Source organism: Jaculus jaculus, chromosome 1 (assembly GCF_020740685.1).
Source record: "Jaculus jaculus isolate mJacJac1 chromosome 1, mJacJac1.mat.Y.cur, whole genome shotgun sequence".
In the NCBI taxonomy this organism is placed as follows: Eukaryota; Metazoa; Chordata; class Mammalia; order Rodentia; family Dipodidae; genus Jaculus; species Jaculus jaculus.
In genome coordinates, this window is record NC_059102.1 from 53,376,708 (window position 1) to 53,401,263 (window position 24,556).

At 40.1% G+C, this 24,556-nt stretch overlaps 1 protein-coding gene across 4 annotated transcripts in view; it reads left to right on the forward strand.

Moving 5' to 3' along the window:
* Glis3 (GLIS family zinc finger 3) overlaps positions 1-24,556 on the forward strand; it is a 492,950-nt gene that overhangs the window by 171,639 nt on the left and 296,755 nt on the right. For all 4 annotated transcript variants that reach the window (XM_045157705.1, XM_045157712.1, XM_045157721.1 and 1 more), the window contains one exon: positions 2,168-3,287. In XM_045157705.1, coding sequence (XP_045013640.1) covers positions 2,168-3,287 — 1,120 coding nt within the window. The remainder of the gene's footprint in view (positions 1-2,167; positions 3,288-24,556) is intronic.

A 24,556-nucleotide genomic window follows, 5' to 3' on the forward strand; every position in this document is an offset into this window, starting at 1 on the left:
CACAGGAAGGGGGACGGCTGCCAGGTGGAGGCCATTTGTGAGAAGTTTTGTCCTTATTAGGTGACTGAGATGGTGGAGTAGAGGGAATGAATTAGCTCTGTGCTCCTACTATTGTTATAGAATATAGAATTTTCTTTCTGAAAAATATTTAACAACTATCTCAGAAAACGGGTACTGAAGGAGTTTTGGTCATGCATCTGCACAGGGTTATGCTGAGGAGTAAATGAAGCCTATTAGGCTTAGTTTGAGAGAAATGGTCTCTCAGTATTGGAGCAATGGCCATGTCTCTCTGTGCTGTCCTCAAGCCACACAATATAATTTCATCAGCAAAGTTTATACAGGTGAACAAGCTACTTTGTTAGAAGCTGATTAAAAGCCCAGGCTGTTCTAAAATAACCCCCATCTGAGAACATGCACAACATTTTTGTTCCACAAAACTTCTTAACCTAGGGTGTGTCTGCTTCATGTATCACAAAACAACTGATTTAGCAATTGTGTGAAAGCAATTCCTATCTCTCACTAGGGATAGGACCAAAAGGCCCTTGACATCCAATCACTAGGAGCCTTCTGGTGAGCTCTATAGGAAGAGCTGCATGCTATAAGTGCTAGGAAAATAATGGAAAAGTACTGAAATATAAAGATGTTTAGTAAGGAAAAAAGATCTATGTCAATAGCATTTGGACATAAATTCCTGCTGTGTTTGTCATAGTAAATATTATTCACCTGATGGTAACTTTGCCTTGAACACAGCGCTACCTCCCTATACTGTGCCTTGCAGAATTGAGAAATTGTCTTGCTTATGTCTCATGCTTGCAGGGAAGTCTCTTCCTGGTTCCATTTTGTGAAATGGAGCAGGAGGAATAGGTGGGGTGATGCTTTTCTTTCCCTTTGCCACAGGTTGATGTTTAACAGCTAGAGATAGTAAATGTGCTCATCTGAAGAAGAAACATCTAAATCTAAATAAGATTTTGTTGTAATTAAGTTTTAATTTTAAAAAAAAGGTCTTTGTAGAAAGCTGTTTGCAGGCACATGTCAATAAACTAGGCTTCTCTGCTGTCCCTCATATCTGAGTCAAGAATACTGTCCCTTTTCTGAGTGTAGCCTACCTTTGACAAATGTTCTGTCCAAGGAACATAACTCTTTTCAATTGTTTTAAGGCAACAATGTCCAGTAAAAGAATTTTCAAGAGTCCAGAGCTATTTTAGGAACCATCTTGGTAGGCAATGTATTTTGACATGTTAGGCATTATTTTTTGTAAAGGATTAAAACAGGGAAGGAGTTGTTTACTAATGCCACACAGATTCTAGGACAGGAGCTCATTGTGATTAAACCTTCCTTGGTCCAAATGCCTGAGTTCAAATATAACTTGATTCCAGTGTATTGTTCCCTTACATATTGTAGCTGTATTTTATTTTATTATAGAAATGGTTTTGGTGCTGGGGACTGAACTCAGTACTCATTCATGCATTTTATTACCAAGCTACACCCTATTCCATATATCTTGTATGTATTTTAAATTGATTGGGATTATTTAGTATGACTGAACATTGTAAATTGTGCTTTACAAAAATCTTAGTTTGCTAATGTCAGTGGAATTCAATTATGAAATTATTACTAAGTCCCCTTTGGCAACGTTTTTTGACTTTCAAGATTTATTTAAAATAAAAAAGAAACACCAAGCACAGGTTTGTATGTGACCTCCTCAAGTAGATTTTACTTGAAGGCCAAGGCTGATTAGTCCTGCGTGGCCTGCAAAACCAATGCCAGCATGATTCATACGTAGATGCCTAACCAATACTAGTTCATTGCTTTGCTCTGACAGGCATCAATAATTTTTCCCAGGTCTCTAATTTTCCCTTCTATATAAAGTTGTTTTAAAATAAAGCGAGGCCTACTCATTATCACTAAAGTGCTAGAATTATTTATAACAATAGACCTTTTGTGTTATTACTTCAATAAGCATTATCTTTTATTGTTCTTCTTGGTAAAATATTATTTACCTGGAATGAAAAGCCTTGGATTTTATCGTAGCCCAAGAATGTGTGTTTAGTGAAGAATGTAATTAGGGGAAATACTTAAGGGATTGTCAGTAAAATGTTCTTTTAGCTCTTAAGCAATCTATATCCTGCTAAAATGGTATTTTCCCTCCCTCCGGCTGCCGTTCCAGGTCCCTTCTTTCTCGGGAGTCTTTGGCATCCACAACGTTGAGTCTGACAGAGAGTCACTCGGCCTTGAGCGTGAAGCAAGAGTGGTCTCACGGTTACAAGGCGTTCCCTTCGCTGCCCTCCACCCACGGCGCTCAGAATGGCATGGATCTAGGGGACCTCCTCAGCCTTCCTCCTGGCACATCCGTGTCCAGCAGTAGCGTCTCTAACTCATTGCCACCCTACCTTTTCGGCATGGAAAGCAGCCACTCTCCTTACCCTAGCGCACGGCACTCAGCCACCAGGTCCCATTCGGCCCGCTCAAAGAAGAGAGCTCTCTCCTTGTCCCCGCTGTCCGACGGCATCGGGATTGACTTCAATACCATCATCCGCACCTCACCCACATCCTTGGTGGCCTACATCAACGGATCAAGGGCCTCCCCGGCCAACATGTCCCCGCAGCCAGAGGTCTACGGGCATTTCCTGGGTGTGCGAGGCAGCTGCATCCCCCAGACGTGCGCGGTGCCCAGCGGCCAGAAGGGTGTGCTGGTGGCCGGTGGAGGGCAGGCGCTGGCGGCCTACGACGAGGAGGGCACGCTGGAGTACGAGCGTATGCAGCAGCTGGAGCACGGAGGCCTGCAGCCCGGCGCGGTCAACAACATGGTGGTGCAGCACGGCCTGGCCGGCCCCGAAGGGCCTCCAGCGGGCATGCTCAAGACGGAGCGCCTGGAGGAGTTCTCGGCCAGCAGCACCCTGGACCTGCCCGCTGCGCCCCCTCTCCCTCCTCTGCCACAGCCCCAAGGCCCCCCGCCCCCCTATCACGCCCACCCGCACCTTCACCACCCAGAGCTCGTGCCCCACGCCCAGCCGCTGGCCCTGGCCCAGGCCACGCTGGAAGATGATGGGGAGATGGACGACTTGGGGGGCAAGCACAGTTGTCGCTGGATAGACTGCAGCGCCCTGTATGACCAGCAGGAGGAACTGGTGCGGCACATCGAGAAGGTCCACATAGACCAGCGCAAAGGGGAGGACTTCACTTGCTTCTGGGCCGGCTGCCCTCGAAGGTACAAGCCCTTCAACGCCCGCTATAAACTGCTCATCCACATGAGGGTCCACTCGGGGGAGAAGCCTAACAAGTGTACGGTGAGTGAAGTTCGGGAGGCCACCTTTCTTGAAGGCCCAGCTTGCTTTTCATGCATACGTTATTCCTCCGCTCCCCCCCCCCCTGCAACTTGGCCCACAGGTCAGGGGACAGGTTCTTCTTTTTGGTATTTGGATGTTTAGTGGTGAGAGTATCCCTGCAATTGCACACCCCTTCACCTGGAGGAAGGGGTAGTTTTCTTTGGTGATCAGTGGCAGCTGGTTTCTCTCCATTTCTTGGTTCTCTTCTGCACAGGTACATGGCCCTGCATGGTAGGGCTGGCCAGTCTGCCACGCGGTCCAGAGTCTTGGACATGATGGGCATGGCTCACACTTGGATTCCGTGTAGTGTGTCAGGATGTTTGAGAGCAGAGGACCATGCAGCACACAAGCAAGCTTTAGTTCTTTTCCAAAACAAATACTCAGTAATTTTCATTCCCTCCAAAAATTGGGTGAGAATTGGGGTCGGAGAGGAATGGTTCTGACATTCGAGAAAGGAACTCACTACTTAGCAACTTGGCTAGTGGAAATGTTGCTGCAAGCTCCCACACACCAGCACACTGCCTTCTAGGGTTGTGAGACTTGTTAATGATTTATGGCCAGCAAGAAACACACAGAGAAACCTCTGGAGCCAAACCTCATGGGATATCACTTCGTTTTAAGGAAAGGGAATTCTGTGGAAAAGTGTAAGAGAAAAGGTCTTTGGTGCTGAAACAAATGGTACTGATATCTTTTTCCTGCCCCCACTTTCCCAAAATTGATCCTGGAACTCTTATTCTGTTTCTTGGCAAAATTGAGTATTTTGGAACAATATGATTCTTAAATGATTTCACAACAATTTCACACCTCCCAGAAACTCTCAGGACTTAGAAGCAGGACATCACCCTTGGGATCACAGGATAGCTTTACACAATCTGTGACAGCTTACTGATCACTTGGAAAAAGAAGAACATATGTTTTATATTAGTTTAAATAGACAGGAATATTTCTTCAGAGTTAAAATCTGACAATTTTATTTCCCTTGATGTTGAAAATTCTGGAGATCAGTACTATGTGAAATATATAAATCAATTTGAAAGGAACTTATTCAAACAGTGATCTCTCAACCAGAGTCCCGTCTTTCTGTGGCATGTCATGACAGAAAGATTCTGGACTGTGTATGTCTGAGGCTAGATTGGCCCAACACTGATTCATGTAAAGCCAACAAAACAGGTGATAGCTAGGATGCAAGAATTAGAGACACCTTTTCACTATCCAGTAGATATTTCTGAAAGAGTTCTAAGGATTTCTGGTGGAATGAAATTGCATTTCTTTTAGTGTGTTGTGCCCCATGGTGTGATTTTTTTTCTTAAGGAAAACCTGAAGCTGATACATTGTGAGCATGCCAGGTTCTATGAGTGAAAAGAATAATTACATTCCAGGAGGCAAAACCTTACTCTATCAGTAGGGCTCTGCATTAGAAATGCCAGAAAGAGACAAGCAATTGAAGGCAATTCCATTTACTCTGTTTGGAACACACCAGCCTATTGCAAGCAGGAAAGACATTTAGTCTCTGAAGGAAAACAGTCCAACCTTTCAGTTCTGACTAATCCTGGCTGAAAATAGTTTACTGGATTTGGCTTTATTGAAGTAAACATAAAGGCATGAATTATCCAAATTTTTTTTTTGTTTTGCAAAATTAATTTTAATGCAATAGGATTTCCCCATCTTCCCACTGTTCCCAGACTTTTCAAAGATGTATAACTTTATAAGAGTTGATTTTTGCTGAAGTACATGATGAATATTAAAAATAGAAATGGTTGAGTGAATGAGTAAGCCAAGAGGTGAATGTTTGCAGATCTCTGCATTGCTTTTCATTGTGCTGTTTCAGCTGGGTATGGGAGGAAAGTTTTCCCTCCTCAACTGCCCTCTCCTCATTAAGGTAAGAAATCTGTGCAAAGCTCCAATTACTTATTGACTAACATCAAATCTGGAACCACAGACTACTTACTTTCATGTTATGATGCAAATGCATTTGTACAAAGTGAGGTCTCTTAGGAGCTGACTAATGCTGTAATTCTAGTTTGGGGAATACACACACACACACACACACACACACACACACGTATGTATGTATGTATGTATGTATGTATGTACACACACATACACACACACACAGAGGAAGACATCCATTTCATTTAAGCATACATATCATGGTCCTTATGTATTACAAAGACAGTTATGTTGCTATGTGTCATCTGCTTGATCTGTAGAGCTACAGCCAACTGGCCGTTAATCATCTCACAGTGGAAGATTAGCAATCCTTTCAAGTTGTAGTGTGTGAACAGAAGGCATTGTGCTTTAAGAGGACGAACCTGGAAAGGAATAAGAAAGCTTTCTCCCGCCCTTTTCAAAATGAAGCTTTACACTCAAGAAATCCAGATGCAAGGCACTCTAACACTGAAGTGTCTTGCTGCTCTGAATTCTGAAGGTAGTAGATTCAGATCCAAAGACTTGTACCAGGTGCACTGACCATGTTTCTTCTTGGGGAGCAGTAATTTATGGGTTGTTGTGGTTGCTACAAAAGCTAGGAGCAGTTTAAGTTCTAAGACTCAGTCCACTTTTGTCCTATGTGTGTTTAATGCTACTACTTTTAAAATCTGTGATAGAGTTAGCTATCATTCTCACTTAGTGAACTTATTGACCCAAGGAAGGAATGGTGACCCCTTGGTGTTTGGTGACCATGGCTACAAGCAGCACAAAGAACCTCTGGAAGTTAAGCGTAAAGGAAGGTGTGTCAGAGCTGTTGCCTGCTTACAGTAAGAGACTGCCATGGGTGACCTTCCTGCATGCTGAACTCCCTTGGCTACATGGGAGAATGCTTTTGTGAATCTCTTATTATGAGTCTGTAGTCCTACCTGGAACCCAGAGATGTAGATCAGTCAGGATTCTTGGTTGCACAATTGTTTCTAGTACTAGAGGAGAATGGACTCTTTTCCTTTTACCACCCTTTCTGTTTATTTCATTCTGACTGCTTCTGTGGAAATCCAAGCTACTTGCTGTCTTTGACATTCTAGCTAGATGGAACAGAAAATTCCAGTGAGTGGCAAGTGCCTTGAGAGGCAAAAGCCTCGGCAGGGACATACATAGACAGGCAACTTAATCAGAAACGGGGACATGGAACAGTTATGTTTAAAAGTTCTCAAGTCCACTCACTGCTATCTGTTAACTTGTTTGTAGGTGTCGCCATCCTATTTTGACTTTCTTGAACATAGATCCACACCAACCTTGGTAAATCATGAGCTTTCAGAACTGTTGAACATTCCCAGGTGTAACTATGCTGAATTCAGTTATGAATTTCTGAGATAATAAGGTTCTAGATGGTCAAGTCAAAACAAGTCTCTTCTCAAACAAGTTTCATGCTCTTAAGAGGACAATATACACTGTAACCCAAAACTATTGAAGTACACCAACCATGCCTAAGTACCCACAGTAGTAGTTTCAATAGAGAACGTACTGGGAATATTTCCACCCTATATAGGTCTTTTTGCCATTAAGTTGAAGGGTGGGCAACATAAGGTTGTGTTTCTCGGGAGGTGGTGAGTGAGGTGGGGCAAGGTCTGTCTATGAGTGCCTGTGTTGAGAAAGTCCATCCCATCAGGGCCACGTGAGCAGGGGCCCCAGAGTTCTGTTGCCAGGATCAGAATCGCCAAGACTTGCTTTAGTGCACAATTGAAAGCAGTTGTGTTGGGAGGTTAGGGGAGTGTTAATAAGGGAATTAGGGGAAATGTGGGTTGCCACTTAAAATTTGCTTATTTTTCCTGGATGAATTTTATCCAATAGCAAAAAGGAATTCTGTAAAACTTTTTACCCACCCACAGATTTTCATGAAAATGTCACTGACCAAAGACAGTTTTGAATTTTGTATGAATTGACTCATTTCTCCACAGGCATTTTGCCTGGCAAAATCCAGTGTATTTGCTTTGGCTTGAATATTGGGCAGTTTGCTTTTTAAGCAACATTGGATTATGAACACAAGAAAATAAATACAGAACCAGGCCATGTCCCCATTCTTCTTTTATGTGCTGGTATATGAGTTCATGGGCCAGCTTTATCCATGCAGTATATTTCCTGGGCAAAAGTAAATTGATTGTAAGCTGTTTGATTCATAGACTTTAATTTGTTATTTTGATAAGGCTTGGCATTGATGTGATGGCCAGAATTACATGACCAGAAGGGACTTTAAGAAATTTTTAAATATAATTATTAGTTAACACATCAACAACTTCATACTGGCAAAAATATATAAAACTTCACAGTACCAAGTATTGATAAGGGTATGGAGAAAAGAACTATGTAAATATTTCCAGCAAAAGCAGATTGGTATAATCACTTTGGAAAGCAATTTGGAAATACCTAGTAAGGTTGAAAATGAACATAAGCAGCAATGCCATGTTTGTATTTCTCCCCTAGAGACTTTTTCATATGGTGGCAAGGATATCCGAGAAGAGATGTATGTATTATGTTTGGAGGATATTTTAAAATATAAAATATAAACAATCTAACTGTCCATAGATAAGGTAAACCAATAGACTTTAGTTGATTCCTATAAAATATTATGAACGTATTCAAAATTAATGAAATATACTCACAAATATATCCACATGAATAAATCTCAAAAATATGCATGTAAAAAGGTACATATGGCATAATGCATTTTATATACACTTAAGCACACAGAAGTATTTATTGTTCTGAAAAAAAAAAATGAGGTTAAGCAAAGCAATCCCATGGGCAAAGTAACCAGTAATCTTAGGGTGGTGGATACTTCTAGAGAGGAAAAATGGGAAGAAATAAGATGTGGAGATCTTGCTTTATCTTCTTCCTAAAAGAGAGAACTGAAATAAGTATGGAAAATACTTATTTTAACTGATGGTCGTAATACAGGTTTTATAAAAGGTATCTGTGATAATGTTTTGTGTACTTTGCTGTGTACTTAAAATGTTTTGCAAGGATGTGTTTTTTTTCTCCATACTAAGAAATCAATTAGTATGGAGCTCCAACTTCCTTCCACACATACCATTTTTTCAGATGAGAACAAAGCGTAGGGAAATTGATTTTTCCAAGATTATTAAGTTATTTGGCTCTTTCTCCCTTAAAGTTTGTAGGCACTGCTCTTAACTTGACTGATAGTGGACCTAATCTGGGGAACTTGGCAAACTCTCGGTACCAGGGTAGCAACCCAGAATTTGTGTTGTGATTGTCTAGGATGTAGCTTACCCATGTGGTTCTAATAAAGCCTGAGAACCAAGACTCTACAAGCTTCTAAGTTCTCACCCTGAACTATAGACACATAAAATCTGATCTTGTCATTTGAGCTCAAATGTAGAGAGTCTGTTTTGGTAGTGAGTACTTCTTATTACTATCAGCATCAGAGTAGCAGTTATCTTCTCATTGCTAGGACAGAACACCTGGCTAGAAGCAGTGTATGGAAGGAAAGGGTTTATTTCTGGTTTACAGTGTCAAGAAGTTTCATCATGGCTGAAAAAACATAACAAGAACAGACTGTTGGGTATCACATCTTGTCACATCAAAAGAGGAAGTAGAAAGAGTGAGCTAGCAGAGAATACCCAGCAGTGCAGGGTTAAAGGGCCCACCCCCAGTGACACTCCTCTTCCAGCAAGGCTCTATCTCCCAAAGGCTATACCAGCTAAGGATTAAGCAATAATAAAAATATGAGGCCTGGGGGACATTTTACACTCAAACCACCACAACTAGAGTGTTCTCTTGGAATAGAATACAGAGATGAGATAAAACTTTAGAATGAGCAGAGAAGTGGCAGGAAGCTTGCAAGTGAGTGCCTATCTCATGTTCAGGGTATTCTCACTCTGCATAAATAGTTAAAATTTGGCATGAGACCTGTGCTAACCTACAGGTAAGCCATTGCCTCTCCTTGCCTCCCTGACATAAAAGTGACACAGAAATTTGTCACATATTCCCCATCTTTAAAGGTAAAAAAGAGCCCTCCCAAACACAATGCAGACTTCTATTCTTTTATTTTTTTATTTTATTTTTATTTATTTATTCATTTGACAGAGAAAGAGGGAGGGAGAGAGAATGGGTGCGCCAGGGCCTCCAGCCGCTGCAAATGAACTCCAGTTGTGTGCGCCCGCTTGTGCATCTGGCTAATGTGGGTCCTGAGGAATCGAACCTGGGTCCTTTGGCTTTGCAAAATGTCTTAACAGCTAAGCCATCCCTCCAGCCCCCAGACTTTCTGTTTTTAATAGAAAACTATATATTTGCTACTATGGACATTTCAGAAGAGTTCATAAATTACCAAAATATGAATTTCCCTTCTATTAAATCTTTGTGATGCAATTAAATAAATAAAATTAACATTAATATCCTCTTTGTCTCTCAAGGATGAAATTATGCCAGTAAAACATCTGTTAGAGATCAGAGAGAGTATAACTTCCAAATCATATCCCACAAGACACCAGTCAGTCAGATGTTAGATACAAACTAAATGATCTAAAAAGTAAAACCAAGTCTCCAGGTTTTTTTTCAAATGGTTTTACATAAGAGAGAGATACAAGCGTATTTATCTGTGTGTATTCATGTCAACAGGATGCAGACATATATATGTCACCATAAGTTACAGATCCATTAGAACAGAGAAAAGCAAAACCACAGAAGTTCTCATCCCATAGGGAACTAACCACAGTTTGTAAGGTGTCTATTAAGTCCAATTCCACATCCCAAGAGACCGTTTAGAAGATTGCCATTTGGTAGCAGTTGAGTTTCATTTCCCTTTAGTAGGCATTTAATCCAGTTTACCTGAGAAACTGACCTTTCTTGAACTTTGTCCTTAAAATAAATTCATAGCAGATTGCAGCAAATGTTTCAAAGAAAATCAGGGTTTATGTTTCTTTTCTCACTGACGCTAGGATTAATGAAAAGTAATAGGTAATGGGAGCAACTCTAAGAAGTTAAATATTTGGGGCTTTATCCTCATTAAACAAAATCATTAACTACATGATGGTTAATGTTTCTTTTAGTTCACATTTATTTTTTGGTTCATCTCTTTTTATGCCCTGATATGACATTTAAAAGTTATTTAAATCTTTTCATAAATAATTGGGTTAAGGAAGTATATGTCTAAACTTTTGTGTTCTGTTCATGTATAGTTTTATTTACTTATTTTCTTCCAAAGTAGGGCTTTACTCTAGCCCAGGCTGACCTGGAATTCACTATATAGTCTCAGGGTGGCCTTGAACTCTTTAAATCTCCTACCTCTGCCTCCTGAGTGCTGGGATTAAAGGTGTGCATCACCACACCTGGCTGAGTCATGTGTGGCTTTAAAAACATATTTATTTAGCTCTTTCAGGTTGCACTAGTATAGAAAATTCACTCAGTGTTGTATGGTGACCTTTGGGATAGTATTTACTTCTCTCTTCTTTGAGATGTCATGTTGACACCTTTGACTGCAGGTAGAATTTGATTGTGTAGAGTGAGAGACAAGAAGCAATTGCATTTCCACAAAGAAGGTAGTCTGATAATCTTTGATCTTTCATATATGTTTTCTTCAAGTTCTGGATAGATGACTTGTAAAAGAGATGCTATTTTTTTTTCCAGGCTTATTTTTAAAGTTTCTCTTGTAAAGACCTGGTCAGAGCTTCTAGACCATCTATAAGACAATGAAAGTCATAACTTTGAGCAATGGATGTGTATCTGACAAACTCAGAACTCAAGTTGGGAAGGTTTGATTTCACATCTACCCTCCTTTTGGATGTCAGATGGTCTTATCCTATGTGGGTATATTGGTAAGTCTGAGTAGGTTTCCTTATACATACAGACTTAAGTAAGACAGTGGAATAATGCCTGTCTGCTCTTACCATTTTCTTAGACTATAGTCATAGACTTAAGGAGGGAGAACAGCTAATTATACAGAATTATCTTTAAAAAAACTACAAAATAAAATAAATAATTTGCTATGCTATTTGGAAATTGGATAATCAGCTGACTGGGCTCTGGGAATTGTGTGCAAGGCTCTAAACTTCAGAATATTTTTGAGAATGAGAAAGATTCCAGGTTTGGTTTCCCTGGAATATTATTCTAAGGTAGGCTCATCTCAAGAAAACTGGGTGTGTCATGATCCAAGTTAAGTAGCCTGCAGATTGATGTGTTGACCCACTACATGGGATGCCAACCTTGTTCTGGAAGCCAAACTGAAATACAAGGAACATTTCTTTGAAGACCTGACACTCATCTAAGGATGACATATAAGTAAACACAAAGCTGGGGCTGTGATAGGTAAAGTGCTTTAGTGAAAAAAAACAGGACCCTATAACTCCCTTGAAGTATTTGCATATCTCTTCAGTTTACAATTAATTCTTTATTTAAACGTACCGCTTAGTGACAATCATATGAAATACAAACTTATCTTATACCAGGTGAGAAGCCAGGGAAACCCATGTAAAAAGCACTTTCTGTTGTGGACTTAAAAGACAAATCATTTAAAACCAGGGGAAGCCCTAGAGACCAAAGCTATTTGACCAGTTACTCAAAATGATTAAAATGTGGACAGAGGCTATTGCGTACATTAACCTGTGCATGTGTTGATTTCCTTTAGTTAAATATTTCCTTTTATAATCTGTAAAGAGTGTGAAGTACGTTAAACAAAGGTTTGGATTGGTTTGTATTATGCTGAGTTTGTTAGCCCTTTTAAGACATTTTTTCTTTCATTGTTGAGATTTACTTTCTTTTTTTTTTTCTGCTTACACTAATTAATTGGTAACAGAGCTAAATGTTTAGGATGGTTAGAGGAAAGAAAAAATTACACCAATTTACCTTAAAATAGCACCCTGTTCCTGAGTCCACCTGAGACTGCCATAGGCTCTACCCTTTGGGACTGGGAAAGTTGAGGAGAAGCCAGCCTTCCCTTAGTAGAGGTTTATGCCCTAGGCAAACTAGCCTCTCATGTGGGGCGGGTTGCCCAAGCTCCAGTTGTCTGCCTGTGGTACTAGAAGAGCCCGACACAGAACCCCTCCCAGGACATAGACATGGAGAGTTCCAGGTGGAGACTCTGATTGGTCATTGATTCTTATAGTTAATGTTTTTGAGTTTCTCAGGCTTATCATTTCAGAACATTTTCTGTGTTCTAGAATGTTTGATTGTGCTCTGCTGAGTCTTGGGCCTGTTGAGTATGCCTGTGTCTGATAAATAGGTCACTGTGGAACTCTTTCTTTTGGCACTTTCTCCTCCACCCCATTCCCAGTCATACTTTCTACTGTGAAACTTGTCCAGAAAAGAGCAAATGATGCTTTCTTAGCCAATAGAATACATTTGGGGTTGTAGGAAGTTGAAGTGAAGGGAAAATGGAGGACACAACACAGCCTTACCAAAATAAATAAATCTGAAATACAACTTTATTTTCTACCTCATGTGTGGTGACTTCCCTCTGGATCTCCATGCTGCCTCAGGGTCTCTCACCTCACTATTTATTTTTCCTTTTTACATAGTCAAGTCTTGCTTTTGGGAAATAACAATGGAAAAGTGAAATTTCTACACATAATGCTCAGGTGCTAGGAAAAGACTCACTGTACTCAGTGCGCTGCTCTCTATGGCGTACTTCATTTTGACTACGAAGGATATATTACAACTTTCCCATAAACCAAAAATTCCTTTGGGGAAATGGGGAGCAAAGAAAATGACTGTTGTGAACTACCAAATTACTTTCATCCTCACAATGGGTTTCAAAATGAAGTCATTTGTGGGGCTTGAGATTCAAGCTCTGTTCTTTCAACTACATTTTCAAGTATTATTTAGTGTCACCTTTGAGTCCTAACCAAAGTGGCTCCCTCAGTGATACACATATAGATCTCTCTCTCTCTCTCTCTCTCTCTCTTTCTCTCTCACACACACACTCACATGCACGCGTGCATGAAGCTACATAGTTAATACTTTGAGATTCATTATTCTCATATTTCTATTTGTTTGAATATTTGAAGTTTCCCACAATTAATATTAAAAAGTATCCCAATGTTAATATTAGAGTAGGTAAACGAGGACTGGAGAAATGGTTCAGGTTAAAGGTCCTTGCTTTCAAAACCTGATGGCCTGGGTTTGATTCTCCAGTACCCATGTAAAGCCAGATGCACAAAGTGATACATGCATCTGGAGTTCATTTGCAGTGGTGAGTTTCTCTGGCATGCCTACTTTCTCCCTCCCTCCCTCCCTCCCTCCCTCCCTCCCTCCCTCCCTCCCTCCCTCCCTCCCTCCTTCCCTCTCTCTCTCTGTACTTTCTTCCCTCTCTGTCTTTGTACTTGCAAATAAATAGTAAATTTAAAAAAAGGCAAACTACTAGCAATTATTTTATGGGAAAGATAAGGGTACTCTGTTCCCTTCAGCTCCCCACAAAGCCATGCCAACTGATTTGTTTTATTTTATTTTATTTTATTTATTTATTTTTAGTAACCCATATTCTGTACATGTGAAAGCAAGTTGATTTTAATTTCAGTGCTCTTGAAACTTCCGTAAATTACCTTCTCCAGAATGAGATGAGGGTTTGGTATGGCGATACACACATGCCTGCAATCCTAGCACCCCTGAGGCTGGGCTAAGAGAATGGGGAGCATGAGGCTAGCTTAGGCTATAAGGAGGTTGGAGGATTTGATTAGAGATACTTTGAGATAGTAATAGGAAAAGACAAATGAGGGACTGAGGAGATGGCGCATCAGGTAAGAATGCTTGTTACAAAGGTTGAGGACCTGAGCTCAATCCTACATAAAAAGTTGGCTATGGTATTACATGACTATAACTCAAATTAAAGTTTAGTGAAAGACTTCGTATGCAGGAAATAAAGTGGAGGAGCAATAGAGAAGGACACCCAATGTTTTCCTCTGTCTTCCTCTTGCATGCCCATGGGGTACACACAAGTGTACACAAACATGCATGCACCATACTTACACACATGGAAAAAATGAAATGAAAAGAAAAAGGGACTTAGTGAAGTTTATTGAAATAATCTAGCACTATAACTATGATATATATATATATATATGTGTGTGTGTGTATATATATATATATATGATAAATATATATGTTATATATATATATGACTAAGATATAGCTATAACTCTGTATCTATGGCTTGAAATGATAAAAATGTATTTTTTGTTCAGGTTGTAACATAGCTAGTGTTTTGCAGTCATACAGGATCCTGCAATGTACTGATTCAGCAGTGGAAGCCTTTGGTGGAAGAAGATGTTCTTGAGAATGTTTGAGGAGCTCAGCCGAGAAGTGATATAATTTCCTTCTTCTCTTATACTTTTGGACAGACCTCAGTCATTGGCATCCACTAATAGTAAGGGAGGCTTGGAAGTGTGGTCTTTATGAGTGCCCAGAAAGAAATGTTGAGTAATGATGAAGGCCAAGTAAGAAATTAGCCTAGAGAGTTAGAAGTACCCACTGAGTTATCTGGGTTTTCTTTTATGTTCTCTTTTCCTTTCTTTCTTTTAACATGCACATGTATGTGTGTTAATTTTCATATGTATGTGGGTACATGGATATGTGAGTGTGCCTATACATGTGTCATGTATATGTAGGCTAGAGTTTGACACTGGATAGCTTACTTGATCACGGAGTCTTTCAATGAACCACATCTCTCTGATTTTGCTACTAGAAGGAAAGCCCCAAGAATTTCCTATCTCTGCCCTTCCTAACTCTAGAATTACAGGCGTGTGCCACCATCCTAGGAGTTTACATGGATGCTAGAGGTCTGAACTCAGGCCGTAATACTTGCATAACAAGCATTTGTTCCATTGAGCAGACATCTCCCCCACCTTTATCAGGGATTCTTGTAGTTCCTTGAAGAGAAAAAACATTTCAGTCTTGAACTTTGAGATTTTCATGAGTGGTGGTGGTGACCCTTTCTCATCATACTATTTGTTTTCAGTGCCATCTTTTCCCCTGTCAGTGCTGGCCACTATAACTTGCTTTTCAGTTACTAAGTCTTTCCCAGTCCTACCGTTTTTCTTTCTTATTCTTTGAGGATTCCATTGCCACAGAGTAACCACTGCTGGGGAATACTTCTTACCTCAAGTGGATTACTCAGTTTTTCCCACCTTGTCCAAATTACATGCTCTTGGTGCATAATTCACTTCTACTCATCATCTCTCTAAGTCATGAGGCTGTGCAGTGTCCTCACATCCCACAGGCACTCACCCTTTGGGGAGATCTGTTCGTTTTCGAGGGCAAAGTCATAAATGAATCACCAAAAATATTCACCATTATGCACAGAAATTTGGTGTGAAGGGCTATTTTACTAAGATTATGAAACACAATATTCCCCATCTGTTCATAAAGTAGCTTACTTGATACACACAGTGTGGTCATCAATGTTCTTCTATTCTCTGCTTTTGGTCATAAGCTGGCACATACTCAAGGAAAAAATGACAATGTACCTCTATAGACACTTTTGGTCCATTTCCATAAATATATTCAAACAAAATGACATTGCCTGGCTCTTTGTAATATGTCCTTTAGTGTATTTAAACTTACAAAATTACCCCCAAGGATGACAAATTGTAAATACCTTATAGTACCACAGCCCTGTTTCAAGGCCTATCTCAGTGTTCTGCTGACATTCACCCTCCTTAGTAACGTTTAAAGTGTTTTAGGAAAATGAAGCTAGGCAAACAAGCTTATCAGGAGCGACAATAAAAAAAATCATTGATTCTAATTAACAGGCGTCACATATGCAGAAACAAAGCTGCCTTTGTGTGGTGGAAAGCCTACCTGCTCTCAGAAATGGATGGAGTGCTTCCCAGCGCCTTTAGATAAGCATACTGACAAGTTTCAGGGCCCTGACCTTTTGGCCCATCTCAAGTGATTCAGCTGCACTTGTCGAAACTTGTCTAAGGTGTTGGTGGGAGGCATGTTGCGACACAGCTTGTTGTAAAAGGGTGACAGCAGGCCAGACCCTGTTTGTTACTGAAAACCCCAAACTGCATTATAAATCGAGGGAGGGAAGTATACCTGTTCTTGGGGTAAGGACTGAGTTTATTTAAATTGTTTCTAGCTGTTCCTCCCTAGAGCAGAATTTTCCTTCTGCAGCCCAGGGCATTGACCTACTGCTGGGGAGGACTCCAGCTTCTCCGGCTGGCTGTCTGGGTCAGCCCGATCCTGTTCTATTGTGTGCTCCTGCAAGGCCACATGTAGACTGTGACCTTGGTTTTGGGCTGTGCCCATGGAATGGGGCCTTTATCACAGAACCAGTCAAGGAAGACGCTGTATAATCTGAGCAAATAATGGAGAAATCACTCTAATTGCTAACTCTATTGAGAAGGTAAATCACAATCAACAACTGTGTCACCGCCACTTCCCTTGAATTCAGAACTTCAGAAAAAATGAATTTCACTAGACCACAGGGTCAAGAGCATGGATCTTGGTGAATCAATGGGCAATTTACTTCAGAATTAACAGTATGTATTGACCATTTGTAGTGTCAATGAATTATTTTCAAGGAGAGCTTCTGTAAAAAGCATTTCTCATTGCCTGATTGTATATTTCCTCCAAAGATTGCCTTGCTAATTACCATCAGTGAGCAATAGGGATTGCCAAAAAAAATCCATTGTATCCCAAAGGAATGATGCTGCCTAGAGACTTGACAGGCTTTTGCTGCACTTGTCAAACAGCTGTGCCTGGGAGTGAGATCTTGAAGTTGGATCCTGACTCAGCTGAGATTAGAATAGACTTAACTGAATGTGTCTGCTGTAGGGGTCAGTTTCTAACCGTTAAACACAGAATTCATGCATTTCTAAAAGAAAAAATTACTGACCATCTAAATGACTTTGTTTTGTTTCTTCCTCTATTTTCACTCAAATATGTATGATAAAAAGTCCCAAAGCAAAAAGGAATAGAAACTGATATAATAAGATTCTTTGTATAATTGCTTCATTGAAAATATATTTTAGGGCTAGAGAGATGGCTTAGCGGTTAAGCGCTTGCCTGTGAAGCCTAAGGACCCTGGTTTGAGGCTCGGTTCCCCAGGTCCCACATTAGCCAGATGCACAAGGGGGCACACGCGTCTGGAGTTCGTTTGCAGTGGCTGGAAGCCCTGGCGCGCCCATTCTCTCTCTCTCCCTCTATCTGTCTTTCTCTCTGTGTCTGTCACTCTCAAATAAATAAATAAAAAATGAACAAAAGAAAAATTGAATATATATATATATATATATATATATATAATTAAATATATATCTTATTCATTAGAGAGAATGAGAGAGAGAGTGGGTATGCCAGGGCCTCCTGCCACTGAAAACTCCAGACACATGCACCACTTTGTGCATCTGACTTTATGTGGGTTCTGGAGAACTCAACCTGGGTAGTCAGACTTTGCAAGCAAGTACCTTTAACTTCTCAGTCGCCTCTTCAGTCCCTAAAAATATTTTTAAATATTTAAATATCTGTTTTATATAATTTATAGCTTTTCATCAGATTATTTATATGAAAGTTCTCTGTGGTCTGTGAAAGTGACTTCTAGGTACAAAATAGAAAGACTTGTGTCAGTTATCTATACTTCACTCACACAACTCTGATTAGAGACATAGCTTGTTGCCCATAACCCCCTTGTCTGAGCAATAGGCTTAGAGTGGAGGATGGCATAGAGCTTTGTTTTCCTCAGGCATGAACTCTAAAGGAGAAAGGTAGTGGATGACATAAACATCGAGGGGAGAAAAGTCCCATGCAGAGATAACAGCAAGCTTAAAGACTTGAGGGGGGTAGTTTTCGCCTGGTGAGTTCTAGAAGAATCAAGGAGTACAACATGTACAGAAAAGAGCGATCAAGGAAGAGAGGAGATGTGAAGGGGAAAAAAAAGGGACTGGGTTGTTGAGGGTCTTACAGACTCCTGAAAGGATAGTTTTGGAGGAGAGAAGTGCTGTGTGGAGAGCAGATTGAAGAAGAACAAGGAGTAGAAGTGGGAAGACCAAACCTCCTGGACTGGGATTATTGTAATAACCTATTTGGTCTCCATATTTATGTCTGTCAGTGTAAATTGGGATAAATAATTGGATCTTGGTTGTATAAACATTTGTCTAGACCTGACAGGATTTCCCCATGGATTGAACATGGGTATTGATGAAGCAGTGTCAGAGGTGCCTCCTAATTTTGGCATCCATGTCTGGAAGCATGAACTGCAATGGAAGTAGTTTGTGGGAAATGTATAGGAGGCAGAATTTGCAGTTGGAGTTGCTAAATTTGAGGAATGTGCTCTATAATTCCAATGATGAGTCTAGAGCTCAGTGACATATCTACTGTTGTGCTTTTGAGAGTCTCCTGCGTAGATAGTCTTTAAAGTTATGAGATTGGGTGACATAATTTAAGGAGAATGAGAAGCAGAGTAACAGCAAATTTGAGTTCTGTGGCCAATGGTAAAAGGGAGATGAGCATGAGGAGGGAATTTCTCTTTAGCACATACCTTGTTCTGATCTGTTTTGTTACCCTGACACAACATACTCTCTGATACATCGAGGAGAAATTTGAGGGACCATTAAAGGGAAAAGAGATAGAGTTGAAGAGTCATTTCAAGTTAGCCTGATATGGAAATAGCTGTCTTTATGCCTCTAGACCAGAAGATAGGCAGACAGAACAAGGAGACATACTTTAAGACAAGAATTTGTTACTATTATGGTCTTAACCTCTTGAAATTGAAGGATATAAGTGACAGGCTTTCTGTAGCTTAGTTTCTACAGGACCTACTGTGCAAGCAAGTATTGAGAAGCAGTATTAAGTCACACCATCTTGAAAATGACAGGGAACCCAGCAACAGACTGAATGACTTCTATTCTAGGTCAGTATAAGTTGAGGGATTCAAATAATATGTAGGGTTCTTTTTTTTTTTTTTTTGGTTTGTTTTTGTTTTTCAGGGTAGGGTCTTGCTCTAGCCCAGGCTGACCTAGAATTCACTGTGTAGCCTCAAGCTGGCCTCCAACTCAAAGCAATCCTCCTACCTCTGCCTCCCAGGTGCTGGGACTAAAGGCATGAGCCACCACGTCCAGTTAAACATGTGTTTTTTCTTTACTTTTCCATGAGTAACATTCCAAGATTGTGCCTTTTTAATAAATTAATTTTAGTGAATTTGATAGCATCTTGTTCTAGAATATTTCTTCTCAGTTACCTTCTGGACTTGTCCTTAGAGGGTTTGCTGATGATGTGTTGTGTGACATGGCCATGGCTGGGTAATCTTGTGGGTTTGTCTCAGGGTCACATTCTTGAAAGGCTCAGAGACTGCTCTTGAACAGTGGAGTCCAGTGAATCTGAGGCAATCATATTAATTTTAAAGCAACATAATTGCATTTCTTCTCACTATAGAAGCAGCTTAATAAAAAGCCTTTTGTATATCATATATTGAATTTGTTTACTGTAGATTATGATAGCTAGGGAACAAAACCTTACATTTTAGCCTTTGGAAAAGTTTATGATGTTCTTGTGCATGGCAATAAAAGTTCTCTGGCTCCAGCCGGATGCTGCTTTTGTTTGACTATTATGTCATGTCTGCACCCAAAGAAAAGATAGGGCTCTTACTTTGCTTTTTATACTTTTCCCCTCACTGCCTCTCATCTCCCTCCATCTGCCTAGCGCCTACTCAGTCCTTTGTCTTTCTCTCTATGGAAAGTTCTTGAGGAGACAGCAAAGAGAACATGGAGATCACAGAAAGAAGTACTTGAAAGCTCCCTGCATGTTCCATCAAATGACCATGAAGGCATATTTGGTGTTTCAAAACAGTGGCATGCATTAGTTAAGTCTATATATCATGGAGTCCAGATCTATGTGAGAACTGGTATATTCTTTACTAAGGAAGACAGACTCTTCTCTCGGTAGGGCAGGGCTTCATAACCCTAGCATTATTCATGTTTGGGACTTTTGGATTGGTTAATTCTTTGTTGATCAGAGTCTGTCTTGGGCACTGAAGATTGTTTAACTGCCTCCTTTCTTCTATCCACTAGGCTAACAGCATATTTCCACTCCAGAAATGACACAGAATGTGTGCAGGCATTTCTGGATGTTGGGGGTGGGGTTGCCCCTGGTTGAGAACCTCTAGGTGGGGGAAAGTTGAATTTGTAAGACTTCTCTATGTAGAGATAGAGAGTTTCTTTGTGATCTCAGCCAGTGTCTGAGACACAAAATACTTGGCTTATAAAATCAAGCTCTTTTGACTCTGCCACCGGATGGTTTAGCTCTCACTGACAGCTTCATCAAGGGTCTTGTCAACCTCCGATGACTGTTGTCAGCAAAAAATCCCTTTTCCTTCCTCCCAGGATTGTAGTAGGAAGACATGTAACTGTTTGAAGGTTTTATTTGATGCTGAGATTTTCTTTTCATGTAAGGTACTGACATCAATGGAATCTTGGTTCCTGTCTTAGAAGAATGACTGTGTCTACAATTACCCTTTTTGTTTTCTTCTTCTGTGGTTCTGTGAATTGAACCTGCCATTTTATACATACCAGACAGGTACTTTATCACTGAGCTATAATTCCAGCTCTAGACTTTGTCCCTTGTGACGAGAAAGGTTCCAGAGCAGAAATAATGCCACAAGGGTATTTATTTAGCCTTAGATAACAGTTCTTATCAGTAATCAAGTTCTCACTAGTTTGAAAATTCATAACATACTGAAAATGTACAGAAACCTGGAGGTCCAAGATCATTGGGTCATTGTGGCTGTGTCTTTGGATGCTCTGGAAATGAAGCCCAGCTAACTCTTTCTGTGTGAGTAGCTCATGGACAGGCTAAACTTTTGGTGACCAGGATCCTATGTATAGTGGCTCTCATTAACAAAAAAGAGGCCCTCTGTCCATCGTGGTCTGATAATGCTCAGAAAAGTCATGGGAAGCTTGCAGTCTGTCACTGTGTCAGGCCCATAGTGCATATAAAATTAAGCTTTAAAAAATCAGCTAATTGTGAGCATTTTAAAAGCAAACAGCTTTCCGGATCATAATCAGGCAAATCATAGGGATAATTATTGGTAGTTACATGTATTACCCTTGAAAAATAATTCCCAACTTAAATGATTGTTCAGCTACTCAATCCTGCCCAGGAGACTTGAGTGAAGACTGGGGTGGAGGTACCTAGTATAGAATACTAGTGGCATTTGTAGTCATTGACAAATGAAAGAAAGCAGCTTTATATGGTTTGCATAGAATAATGAAAATCCCACTATACTCGTGACAGAAGAGAATTAAGTGGGAACAGCTGTGTTAGGACCCTTGCTTTGGACCTTACAGAAGAAAGAAAGAGCTTTCATAGTATGAGACAGACTGTGGGGCTGCTGAATTCTGCCCAAGATAATAACATGGCCCATTTATTATGTCAGCACTGTCCCATGCACAAGATGATTGCATTCTCATGATAATCCAGATTTTCAGTGAGAAAAGGTAATTGAGTGTTCATTTCCATTTTTAAAGTGCAAGAACACTTCATGTGATTTTTTTTCTTTCTAATATTAATAGCTAGTTAAGTACTGGACAGGGCACCTAGGACCCGGAGTTGTTGGGGCTCAGGCCAGTTTCTTTCCCCCTACCCTTCCATAAAGTTACTGTGAGGTATATATACTTCATCTGCTGCTCTACTGTTTGTCAGGGTACTCATTCTAGTTCTTTCTCCCAATCACCACTAGAGCTACTATATTCTCCAACTCTGGGGGAGCATTTACACTGGGTCCTGACGGTGATGTACAATGAGAGGGCCCGCAGAGACACGGTGCACATGGAGCACACAGAGCTCCATCCGTGGGGGCAGTGTCTGTCACAGTGTTGTAAGTAAAATGGTCCTCTGTGCTTTAGAATTAGAACAGTCATCGTCACCTCTGTCCACACTGTACCACTGAAAACACCATGCAACTTTATAATACTACATATAAAAATAGCCACTCAAGGGCTGGAGAGATAGCTTAGTAGTTAAGCACTTGCCTGTGAAACCTAACATGCCCGGTTTGAGGCTCAATTCCCCAGAACCCATGTTAGCCAGATGCACAAGGGGGCGCATGCATCTGGAGTTCGTTTGGAAGGGCTGGAGGCCCTGGCGTGCCCATTCTCTCTCTCTCTATCTGCCTCTTTCTGTCTCAATCTGTCACTTTCAATAAATAAATAAATAGATAGATAGATAGATAGATAGATAGATAGATAGATAGATAGAAAGATAGATAGATGAGGCATATAAAATATCATTGTGGTCATGGAACATATCCCAGATCATAGGAAAGTGACCACGCTTCCTTGTAAAGAATTCTTGCAAACCTAGAAGGAAAATATCTGGAGTTCATTTGTAGAGGCTGGAGGTCCTGCCATGCCAATTCTCTCTTTTTTTTTTTCTCTCTCTCTCTCTCATAATAAATAAATAGATAAATTAGAAAACAGAAAAAAAAATAGCCACTCAAGTCCTGCAAAATCAAAAGGAAAAAAGCTCCACTGGTTTTATTTCTTTGATGGAAGAAAGACCTCAGCATTTGACACAGATTCATTTCATCATGTTTATGATGTAATTATGTCATTTTGAATTTGGTTATTCTTGAAAAGTTCTTTTTACTTCATAAAAACTACACATCTCTGAATTATATTATCAAGTAGTATTGAAAGTGAGCTTTTAAAAATATATCCAAACAAGCCAGATGACTTTTTAAAATCCTTTCTTTTAATTGTATACTCCCATTCAAAACCAAACCAAAGCAATTCAAAACTACTAAAGCTCTCAAATATACTCTCTCATGTTTTTCTGAAGATATTTTTCATATTTTCATGGCTGTTCAGTTCTGTGGGGCCAGGATGCACGTGAAAAGAAGAGGTGGCTAGTGATGAGAATAGTGTGTGGGTTGGTACTTCAGCCCTTTCAGAGAAAAAAACCAATTAAAATGGGACAGAAAGGACCTCCCAGCATAAACTCTGTGCTCTCATACCACCCACCCACCTACTCTGGTACCTGTTTGGAAAATTGCATTAACAATATTTACCAGAAAGAAAACTATGTTGAGAATAACTGGACTTTCCCATTTTGTATTATATTATATCTGCAAAATGTTCTGACATATATAGTTTTATTGTTTAAAAAAAAATACAGTATGAGGCTGGGGAGATGGCTCAGTTGGTAAAGTGCTTACTACGGAAGCTTGACCTCAGTTCAGGTCCCCAGGACCCATGCAAATCCCAGACATAATGGCATGTGCTTGTGACCCCAATGCTGGGGAGATGGAAATAGGGGCTCTCCTGAGCTTGCTGGCTAAGTCATCTAGCTGAATTGATGAGATTCTGATTCAGTGAAAGCTCCTCAGTGATTGAGGAGATATCTAACATGAACTTCTAGCTTCCACATGCATGTGGCTACCCATACACCTCCACTCAAACACAGACATGTGCTCACATGCACATCTACATGCATGTACACTGTGTATGCATAAGCACAAACATCTAATGTGGAAGCCAGAATGGGCTGTCTAGTTATTTTCAGTTTATGGATGGGGAAACTGAGACTCAGAGAGGTTGTATGAAGAAAATGCTCAAGTAAAGAAATTTTATAAGATATATATTATGCTATAAATTTTTAATATTTTAATCAAAATAATATTAGAAATATAAAGGTATAAATTTTAAGCAATTTAAGTACTCTGTGAAATGAGCTAAAATATAAATATAAAACATGGCTGGAGAGATGGCTAAGCAGGCTAAGGAATAAAGTTTGATCTCTCTCCAGATCTCATGTTAGCCAGACATTCAAAGGTAATACAAGTGCAAGGTCACACATTCTCCCTAGGTGGTGCAAGTGTCTGAAGTTCAATTGCAGTGGCTGAGGCCCTGGCATGCCAATTGTCTCTCTCTCTCTCAAAAAAATAAAAATTAAGTGTAAAACAGACAGTATACTACACATGTATTTTTTATATTAGTAGGGATTATTTTGTGTCCCAGAATGCACAAATAAGTGGAAATTAGGTTTGGAACAGGCTCAGAAAGTCAAATTCCATCATGGAATGGGATTTTGTCATAAGTTGAATTGTGTTCTCCCCCTGAAGTCATGTTGAATTCATTACCCCAAGACTTGATCATGATTTGGGAGTAGAGTCTTCAAAGATGGAATCAAATGAAAGTGAGTTTGTTAGGGAAGCCCTAGTTCAATATAATGGTTATCTTCATAAATGGGGATAATTTGACAGAGAAAGACATGTACTAAGAAGGTAAGGAGAAACAATGAAGACATAGTGAGATACATGGATGAGTGAAATAAAGGCAGAGATTGAAGCAGGGCACCTG